At 40.3% G+C, this 10,578-nt stretch overlaps 2 protein-coding genes across 2 annotated transcripts; both read left to right on the top strand.

Moving 5' to 3' along the window:
• Positions 1-1,059: 1,059 nt before the first annotated feature.
• On the top strand, positions 1,060-1,734 carry LOC139541655 (nanos homolog 3-like). The gene has a single exon (XM_071346545.1). It carries the CDS (start codon positions 1,060-1,062, stop codon positions 1,732-1,734), a length of 675 nt encoding a protein of 224 aa, XP_071202646.1.
• A 3,813-nt stretch (positions 1,735-5,547) lies between these two features.
• LOC139541651 (nanos homolog 3-like) lies at positions 5,548-6,222 on the top strand. Its single transcript, XM_071346534.1, has one exon. The coding sequence runs from the start codon at positions 5,548-5,550 to the stop codon at positions 6,220-6,222; it is 675 nt and encodes a 224-aa protein (XP_071202635.1).
• The last annotated feature ends 4,356 nt before the right edge of the window (positions 6,223-10,578 follow it).

Below are 10,578 nucleotides of genomic sequence, written 5' to 3'. Positions count from 1 at the left end.
TAAATCCTTCCTTCTTTGCCGTCTTTCTTCAATTCGATGGATTTCAACGTAAATGTATTAATCATCCCCAAAGGGAAAATCATTATTGGTGATTGAGGTAATCATTGATCTTATATGATAACAGATGGTATTTTGTGTAGATTGTTGCGTGTGTATTTATTTGACTGTAAGTAAATTCCTCCATCTCCCCATTCCTCTAATCCCGGTATTCCCCTCCGTCCCCCATTCCTCTATCCAAACCCCGACTCCCCCAACTCCCGTCCCCGTCCCTGCCTGGACTGGTCATTTCAGTAGGATGGCTGTTTATGTAGTTTCCATTGTGTGTTTTATAATATTGTCTGTTTCAGTTGTTGTTCCTTTGTCATTTCCATTGTGTTATAAAATCGTTTTGGTCGTAGTGAACATCAAGGACGTCGAAGCATAGTGAACAGCAAGGAAGTTCACTGTATATAGACTTTTTTCTATTGTGTTATTGACTGTACGCTTGTTTATTCCACGTGTAACTCTGTGTTGTTGTTTGTGTCGCACTGCTTTGCTTTATCTTGGCCAGGTCGCAGTTGTAAATGAGAACTTGTTCTCAACTGGCCTATCTGGTTAAATAAAGGTGAAATAAAATAAATATTTAAAAAAGCAATTTTTTAATTTTAACATTTATTTTACTGATATTTTCTTATTAAAATAGGCTATTATCAAACAGCTTCCTATAACTAAGAATTAGAAGTCCTATCAATTTAGAACATAGAATAGATTAAACAGTTATATTTGAAGTTTTTAATATTGTGAGGTGTAAAATTGTATCCCAAAAAGATGATCTTCTAAAATGACCAATTTAGCAGTTGTCAGTTTGAAACCATTTGATTGGCTGTTGTCACGTGCCACGGACTCCGCACAACGCCATCTGATTGGCTGTTTAACGAAACACCGACAGGTTAAAACGTGAACGTTGTCAAATTTGCCTTCAGTTGAGTTGTCAGTTGAGACCCAGCGTTCTTTATTCTGGTACATTCTGATCGTTATCAGACACTAGTCTTTTGGGCTATAAAAAATACAAGTGTGAGAATGAACGCTATGATTTGTCAACTCATAGACCTACCGCCTTACACGGAGTCCGAAAACAAGAGTTTCGACCCGTGGCGGGACTACTTGAAGCTGGCTGACCTAGTGCGCGACATGCAGTTAGGAAACTTCACCTCAGAACCGTCAACCGTTGAGGGTCATGACTCCGGGATATGCTCGACCATGGTGGAATTTGAAGAGTTTCTGCCGCGAGCCTTGCTGTCACCGATAACACCTGTGGCGACACCACCCCTACGGCACGAAATGGAACCCCTGGATTCAGAAATCGACCTCTTGCATGAAGACGCTCCTTTATGGCCGAGCAGCACCGAGGGTCCCGAGCCCCCTACAGCAGCGTCCAGATCCCCCGCTGGCACCTGGGGCCAGAGTGGGACAAACACACCGGAGGAGGTGCCATCACCTGAGCGCAAGTTCTGCAGGTTCTGCAAATACAACGGGGAGTCTGAGTCTGTGTATAGGTCCCACAGCCTCAAGGACCAGGATGGGGACATGATGTGCCGGTACCTGCGGCTGTATGACTGCCCTCTCTGCGGGGCCATTGGGGATCAAGCCACCAACAGGCACCATTGTCCCCTGGTCGAAACCACCTACAGCTCTGTCTATGTCACATCCATTGGTGTAAAGTACTTTAGTGAAATACTTGAAAGTACTACTTAAGTAGTTTTTGGGGTATCTGTCCTTTACGTGGGCTTCCGAGTGGCGCAGCGGTCTAAGGCACTGCAGCTCAGTGCTTGAGGCGTCACTACAGACACCGTGGTTCAAATCCAGGCTGTATCTCAACCGGCCGTGATTGGGAGTCCCATTGGGTATCGCACAATTGGCCCAGAATCGTCTGGGTTTTGCCGTCATTGTAAAGATGAATTTGTTCTTAATTGACATGTCTAATTAAATGAAGGTTTTTACTTTTACTTCACTACATTCCTAAAGAAAATGATGTACTTTTTACTCCGTACATTTTCCCTGATACCCAAAACTATTCTTTACATTTTGAATGCTTATCACGACAATTGTTTAATTCACACACTTATCAAGAGAACATCCCTACTGCATCTGATCTGGCCGACTCACTAAACACATGCTTCGTTTATAAATGATGTCTGAGTGTTGGAGTGTGTCCCTGGCCATCTGTAAATTAATAAAGAACAACAAAAAGGTGCCATCTGGTTTGCTTTACTTTTGATACCTAAGTATATTTTAGCAATTACATTTACTTTACTTGAGTCATTTTATATTAAGGTATCTTTACTTTTACTCAAGTTTGACAAGTGGGTACTTTTTTCACTTGGAGCTACAACAACGATGTGTGCTGTTGGGGGACTGGAGTTGGGAAACACTGATGTAAGGAAACAGACACCGTTTCAATCTTGTCAATAGGCAATATTTTACTCCCAAATGAACAGACTAAGTAGGGCAGTAGAAGACACACAACCAGCTTTCTGGATCAGTCCTTCTAGAATGCTCCACAGATGGACAGTCATCAAACCATTGTTGTCTTGGACCCTGAGATGGGCCATTAATCACCACTGTTCTGTAAATCACGGTTAGTGACCCAAACCTGGCAGACTCCCGTGAATTGACGTGTGTCCAATTGAATTGAGTGGTTTGCTATTATTCTGTAAATGTATTGTAAATAAATTGTAAATGGTCACTCAAAACCGGTTCAGGCCAATTTGACAACACAATCTCACATTCAATTCGTGCATGTACATAATGTATTTCAGCATGTTGTTTTGTTGTTTAATTCGTGAGAAAAGACAAGAATTTAAACACGATAGCCTATGTTTCTATTTTTCTTCGTTATTGAATGTTATGAATATACCTTAATGTTATATTTATTTAATCCCGTTTATAAATGGTGTTTGTATTGCTATATATATTGTTTTCGATTTTTCTGAGCAGACTTTCTGATCAGAATTTGTGAGAAAAGACACACATTTATGTGCGACTTAATCCGTGGGAAAAACATTTTTATTAATGCCACTGCTGTTTTCTATGTTTGATTTCGCTTATAAATTAAAGTAGTGCACTATATAGCGCTGTGGTCTAAAGTAGTGCACTATATAGGCCTGTGGTCTGAATACATTCTTCATAACGCATTTCATATTTCGTGGAGCCTAAATCACACAATTTTGAATTGATACTTGTGTTTTCCTGACTCTTATTTTAAAACGACATGCTCTAATCTAACTGTAGAGCTGCAAGTCTACAGGCCTAATATCACTATTATAATATCATTACTATTGACAACAACACAACTGCTATAATAATAACAATAATATCTGTATTGGCTGCTCCTGTGTGTCTTAATTATTAGCTAGGTGTCCCTAAAAAGATGTCCCTGTCTGCACATCATGTTTGTGTTCCAAATGGCATTGTATTTCCTAAATAGTGCCCTACTTTTGATCAGGGGCCATAGGGCTGTGGTCTAAAGTAGGGCACTATATGGGGCTGTGGTCTAAAGTAGTGCACTATATAGGCCTGTGGTCTAAAGTAGTGCACTATATAGGCCTGTGGTCTAAAGTAGTGCACTATATAGGGCTGTGGTCTAAAGTAGTGCACTATATAGGCCTGTGGTCTAAAGTAGTGCACTATATAGGCCTGTGGTCTAAAGTAGTGCACTATATAGGCCTGTGGTCTAAAGTAGTGCACTATATAGGGCATTGTCTTCAGGTGAACTTTAGATCTTAGTGGTAAAGGTGATCTTTATGCTGGGAATCATTTTAGACTGGTTAGTTATAAAAGCAACATGTTTCATAGAGCCACGACTGAGATGAGGGGATGTACAATAACTAAAGATTCACCTTAGTAATGATTTATTTATAACACATTCTACAAAACAGGGTAACTACATACTGTTCCACACTGATGTCCTCATCATTAGGAAAGACAGAGGAGAAGAAAATAACCCTTAAACCCGGTGGTAGCTTTTTATGCCAATTCAACCCTGCAAGTTAGAGGCTGCTGCACTATATACACAGACATGGAATCACTGGCTACTTTAATAATGGAACATTAATCACTTTAATAATGTTTACATGTTGCTTTACTCATCTCATATGTATATACTATATTCTATTCTACTGTATTTTAGTCAATGCCACTCCGACATTACTCAGCATAATATTTATATATTTCTTCATTTCATTATTTTAATTTTAGATTTGTGTGTATTGTTGTGAATATTTAGATACTACTGCACTGTTGGAGCTAGGAACACAAGCATTTCGCTACACCCACAATAACATCTGCTAAATATGTGTATGTGACACAATAAAATGTGATTTATAGACCTGCATTATTATTATAACGTTGGGCCCATATAACTTCACACACTTTCATTTCAAATCTGGGTTGATACTTGGGATGGGAATGGGGTGTCAGTTAAGACGCAGACCTCGTTACTAAACTGTTTAAATCCTTCCTTCTTTGCCGTCTTTCTTCAATTCGATGGATTTCAACGTAAATGTATTAATCATCCCCAAAGGGAAAATCATTATTGGTGATTGAGGTAATCATTGATCTTATATGATAACAGATGGTATTTTGTGTAGATTGTTGCGTGTGTATTTATTTGACTGTAAGTAAATTCCTCCATCTCCCCATTCCTCTAATCCCGGTATTCCCCTCCGTCCCCCATTCCTCTATCCAAACCCCGACTCCCCCAACTCCCGTCCCCGTCCCTGCCTGGACTGGTCATTTCAGTAGGATGGCTGTTTATGTAGTTTCCATTGTGTGTTTTATAATATTGTCTGTTTCAGTTGTTGTTCCTTTGTCATTTCCATTGTGTTATAAAATCGTTTTGGTCGTAGTGAACATCAAGGACGTCGAAGCATAGTGAACAGCAAGGAAGTTCACTGTATATAGACTTTTTTCTATTGTGTTATTGACTGTACGCTTGTTTATTCCACGTGTAACTCTGTGTTGTTGTTTGTGTCGCACTGCTTTGCTTTATCTTGGCCAGGTCGCAGTTGTAAATGAGAACTTGTTCTCAACTGGCCTATCTGGTTAAATAAAGGTGAAATAAAATAAATATTTAAAAAAGCAATTTTTTAATTTTAACATTTATTTTACTGATATTTTCTTATTAAAATAGGCTATTATCAAACAGCTTCCTATAACTAAGAATTAGAAGTCCTATCAATTTAGAACATAGAATAGATTAAACAGTTATATTTGAAGTTTTTAATATTGTGAGGTGTAAAATTGTATCCCAAAAAGATGATCTTCTAAAATGACCAATTTAGCAGTTGTCAGTTTGAAACCATTTGATTGGCTGTTGTCACGTGCCACGGACTCCGCACAACGCCATCTGATTGGCTGTTTAACGAAACACCGACAGGTTAAAACGTGAACGTTGTCAAATTTGCCTTCAGTTGAGTTGTCAGTTGAGACCCAGCGTTCTTTATTCTGGTACATTCTGATCGTTATCAGACACTAGTCTTTTGGGCTATAAAAAATACAAGTGTGAGAATGAACGCTATGATTTGTCAACTCATAGACCTACCGCCTTACACGGAGTCCGAAAACAAGAGTTTCGACCCGTGGCGGGACTACTTGAAGCTGGCTGACCTAGTGCGCGACATGCAGTTAGGAAACTTCACCTCAGAACCGTCAACCGTTGAGGGTCATGACTCCGGGATATGCTCGACCATGGTGGAATTTGAAGAGTTTCTGCCGCGAGCCTTGCTGTCACCGATAACACCTGTGGCGACACCACCCCTACGGCACGAAATGGAACCCCTGGATTCAGAAATCGACCTCTTGCATGAAGACGCTCCTTTATGGCCGAGCAGCACCGAGGGTCCCGAGCCCCCTACAGCAGCGTCCAGATCCCCCGCTGGCACCTGGGGCCAGAGTGGGACAAACACACCGGAGGAGGTGCCATCACCTGAGCGCAAGTTCTGCAGGTTCTGCAAATACAACGGGGAGTCTGAGTCTGTGTATAGGTCCCACAGCCTCAAGGACCAGGATGGGGACATGATGTGCCGGTACCTGCGGCTGTATGACTGCCCTCTCTGCGGGGCCATTGGGGATCAAGCCACCAACAGGCACCATTGTCCCCTGGTCGAAACCACCTACAGCTCTGTCTATGTCACATCCATTGGTGTAAAGTACTTTAGTGAAATACTTGAAAGTACTACTTAAGTAGTTTTTGGGGTATCTGTCCTTTACGTGGGCTTCCGAGTGGCGCAGCGGTCTAAGGCACTGCAGCTCAGTGCTTGAGGCGTCACTACAGACACCGTGGTTCAAATCCAGGCTGTATCTCAACCGGCCGTGATTGGGAGTCCCATTGGGTATCGCACAATTGGCCCAGAATCGTCTGGGTTTTGCCGTCATTGTAAAGATGAATTTGTTCTTAATTGACATGTCTAATTAAATGAAGGTTTTTACTTTTACTTCACTACATTCCTAAAGAAAATGATGTACTTTTTACTCCGTACATTTTCCCTGATACCCAAAACTATTCTTTACATTTTGAATGCTTATCACGACAATTGTTTAATTCACACACTTATCAAGAGAACATCCCTACTGCATCTGATCTGGCCGACTCACTAAACACATACTTCGTTTATAAATGATGTCTGAGTGTTGGAGTGTGTCCCTGGCCATCTGTAAATTAATAAAGAACAACAAAAAGGTGCCATCTGGTTTGCTTTACTTTTGATACCTAAGTATATTTTAGCAATTACATTTACTTTACTTGAGTCATTTTATATTAAGGTATCTTTACTTTTACTCAAGTTTGACAAGTGGGTACTTTTTTCACTTGGAGCTACAACAACGATGTGTGCTGTTGGGGGACTGGAGTTGGGAAACACTGATGTAAGGAAACAGACACCGTTTCAATCTTGTCAATAGGCAATATTTTACTCCCAAATGAACAGACTAAGTAGGGCAGTAGAAGACACACAACCAGCTTTCTGGATCAGTCCTTCTAGAATGCTCCACAGATGGACAGTCATCAAACCATTGTTGTCTTGGACCCTGAGATGGGCCATTAATCACCACTGTTCTGTAAATCACGGTTAGTGACCCAAACCTGGCAGACTCCCGTGAATTGACGTGTGTCCAATTGAATTGAGTGGTTTGCTATTATTCTGTAAATGTATTGTAAATAAATTGTAAATGGTCACTCAAAACCGGTTCAGGCCAATTTGACAACACAATCTCACATTCAATTCGTGCATGTACATAATGTATTTCAGCATGTTGTTTTGTTGTTTAATTCGTGAGAAAAGACAAGAATTTAAACACGATAGCCTATGTTTCTATTTTTCTTCGTTATTGAATGTTATGAATATACCTTAATGTTATATTTATTTAATCCCGTTTATAAATGGTGTTTGTATTGCTATATATATTGTTTTCGATTTTTCTGAGCAGACTTTCTGATCAGAATTTGTGAGAAAAGACACACATTTATGTGCGACTTAATCCGTGGGAAAAACATTTTTATTAATGCCACTGCTGTTTTCTATGTTTGATTTCGCTTATAAATTAAAGTAGTGCACTATATAGCGCTGTGGTCTAAAGTAGTGCACTATATAGGCCTGTGGTCTGAATACATTCTTCATAACGCATTTCATATTTCGTGGAGCCTAAATCACACAATTTTGAATTGATACTTGTGTTTTCCTGACTCTTATTTTAAAACGACATGCTCTAATCTAACTGTAGAGCTGCAAGTCTACAGGCCTAATATCACTATTATAATATCATTACTATTGACAACAACACAACTGCTATAATAATAACAATAATATCTGTATTGGCTGCTCCTGTGTGTCTTAATTATTAGCTAGGTGTCCCTAAAAAGATGTCCCTGTCTGCACATCATGTTTGTGTTCCAAATGGCATTGTATTTCCTAAATAGTGCCCTACTTTTGATCAGGGGCCATAGGGCTGTGGTCTAAAGTAGGGCACTATATGGGGCTGTGGTCTAAAGTAGTGCACTATATAGGCCTGTGGTCTAAAGTAGTGCACGATATAGGGCTGTGGTCTAAAGTAGGGCACTATTTAGGCCTGTGGTCTAAAGTAGTGCACTATATAGGGCTGTGGTCTAAAGTAGTGCACTATATAGGGTTGTGGTCTAAAGTAGTGCACTATATAGGCCTGTGGTCTAAAGTAGTGCACTATATAGGGCATTGTCTACAGGTGGACTTTAGATCTTAGTGGTAAAGGTGATCTTTATGCTGGGAATCTTTTTAGACTGGTTAGTTATAAAAGCAACATGTTTCATAGAGCCACGACTGAGATGAGGAGATGTACAATAACCAAAGATTCACCTTAGTAATGATTTATTTTAAAACACATTCTACAAAACACAGTAACTACATACTGTTCCACACTGATGTCATCAGCATTAGGAAAGACAGAGGAGAAGAAAATAACCCTTAAACCCGGTGGTAGCTTTTTATGCCAATTCAACCCTGCAAGTTAGAGGCTGCTGCACTATATACACAGACATGAAATCACTGGCTACTTTAATAATGGAACATTAATCACTTTAATAATGTTTACATGCTGCTTTACTCATATCATATGTATATACTATATTCTATTATACTGTATTTTAGTCAATGCCACTCCGACATTACTCAGCATAATATTTATATATTTCTTCATTCCATTATTTTAATTTTAGATTTGTGTGTATTGTTGTGAATAGTTAGATACTACTGTACTGTTGGAGCTAGGAACACAAGCATTTCGCTACACCCACAATAACATCTGATAAATATGTATATGTGACACAATGATATGTGATTTATAGACCTGCATTATTATTATAATTTTGGGCCCATATAACTTCACACACTTTCAGTTCAATCTGGGTTGATACTTGGGATGGGAATGGGGAGTCATTTAAGACGCAGACCTCGTTACTAAACTGTTTAAATCCTTCCTTCTTTGACGTCTTTCTTCAATTCGATGGATTTCAACGTAACTTTATTAATCACCCCAAAGGGAAAATCATTATTGGTGATTGAGATAATCATTGATCTTATATGATAACAGATGGACTTTTGTGTAGATTGTTGCGTGTGTATTTATTTGACTGTAACGAAATTCCTCCATCTCCCCATTCCTCTAATCCCTGTATTCCCCTCCGTCCCCATCCCTCTCTCCAAACCCCGACTCCCACATCTCCCGTCCCCGTCTGGACTGGTCATTTCAGTAGGATGCTGTTTATGTAGTTTCCATTGTATGTTTTATAATATTGTCTGTTTCAGTTGTTGTTCCTTTGTCATTTCCATTGTGTATTAAAATCGTTTTGGTCGTAGTGAACAGCAAGGACGTCGAAGCATAGTGAACAGCAAGGAAGTTCACTGTATATAGACTTTTTTCTATTGTGTTATTGACTGTACGCTTGTTTATTCCATGTGTAACTCTGTGTTGTTGTTTGTGTCGCACTGCTTTGCTTTATTTTGGCCAGGTCGCAGTTGTAAATGAGAACTTGTTCTCAACTGGCCTATCTGGTTAAATAAAGGTGAAATCAAATAAATATTTTAAAAAGCAGTTTTGAATTTTAACAGTTATTTTACTGATATTTTCTTATTAAAATAGGCTATTATCAAACAGCTTCCTATAACTAAGAATTAGAAGTCCTATCAATTTAGAACATAGAATAGATTAAACAGTTATATTTGAAGTTTTTAATATTGTGAGGTGTAAAATTGTATCCCAAATAGTTGATCTTCTAAAATGACCAATTTAGCTGTTGTCAGTTTGAAACCATTTGATCGGCTGTGCCACGGACTCACGTGCCACGGACTCCGCACAACGCCATCTGATTGGCTGTTTAACAAAACACCGACAGGTTAAAACGTGAACGTTGTCAAATTTGCCTTCAGTTGAGTTGTCAGTTGAGACCCAGCGTTCTTTTTTCTGGTACATTCTGATCGTTATCAGACACTAGTCTGTTGGGATATAAAAAATACAAGTGTGAGAATGAACGCTATGATTTGTCAACTCATAGACCTACCGCCTTACATGGAGTCCGAAAACAAGAGTTTCGACCCGTGGCGGGACTACTTGAAGCTGGCTGACCTAGTGCACGAGATGAAGTTAGGAAACTTCACCTCAGAACCGTCAACCGTTGAGGGTCATGACTCCGGGATATGCTCGACCATGGTGGATTTTGAAGAGTTTCTGCCGCGAGCCTTGCTGTCACCGATAACACCTGTGGCGACACCACCCCTACGGCACGAAATGGAACCCCTCGATTCAGAAATCGACCTCTTGCATGAAGACGCTCCTTTATGGCCGAGCAGCACCGAGGGTCCCGAGCCCCCTACAGCAGCGTCCAGATCCCCCGCTGGCACCTGGGGCCAGAGTGGGAAAAACACGCCGGAGGAGGTGCCATCACCTGAGCGCAAGTTCTGCAGCTTCTGCAAACACAACGGGCCAGGTTGGGGACATGATGTGCCCGTACCTGCGGCTGTATGTCTGCCGTCTCTGCGGGGCCACCGAGCACCATTGTCCCCTGGTCGAAAC

This window comes from Salvelinus alpinus, chromosome 2, assembly GCF_045679555.1.
Source record: "Salvelinus alpinus chromosome 2, SLU_Salpinus.1, whole genome shotgun sequence".
Taxonomy (NCBI): domain Eukaryota; kingdom Metazoa; phylum Chordata; class Actinopteri; order Salmoniformes; family Salmonidae; genus Salvelinus; species Salvelinus alpinus.
Note: the sequence above shows the minus strand (reverse complement) of the source record. Positions and strands in the feature narration are given on the sequence as shown.

Bases quoted from the DNA above. Each gene is read 5' to 3' on its own strand.
- LOC139541655 (XM_071346545.1), top strand. From the start codon at position 1,060: ATGAACGCTATGATTTGTCAACTCATAGACCTACCGCCTTACACGGAG.
- LOC139541651 (XM_071346534.1), top strand. From the start codon at position 5,548: ATGAACGCTATGATTTGTCAACTCATAGACCTACCGCCTTACACGGAG.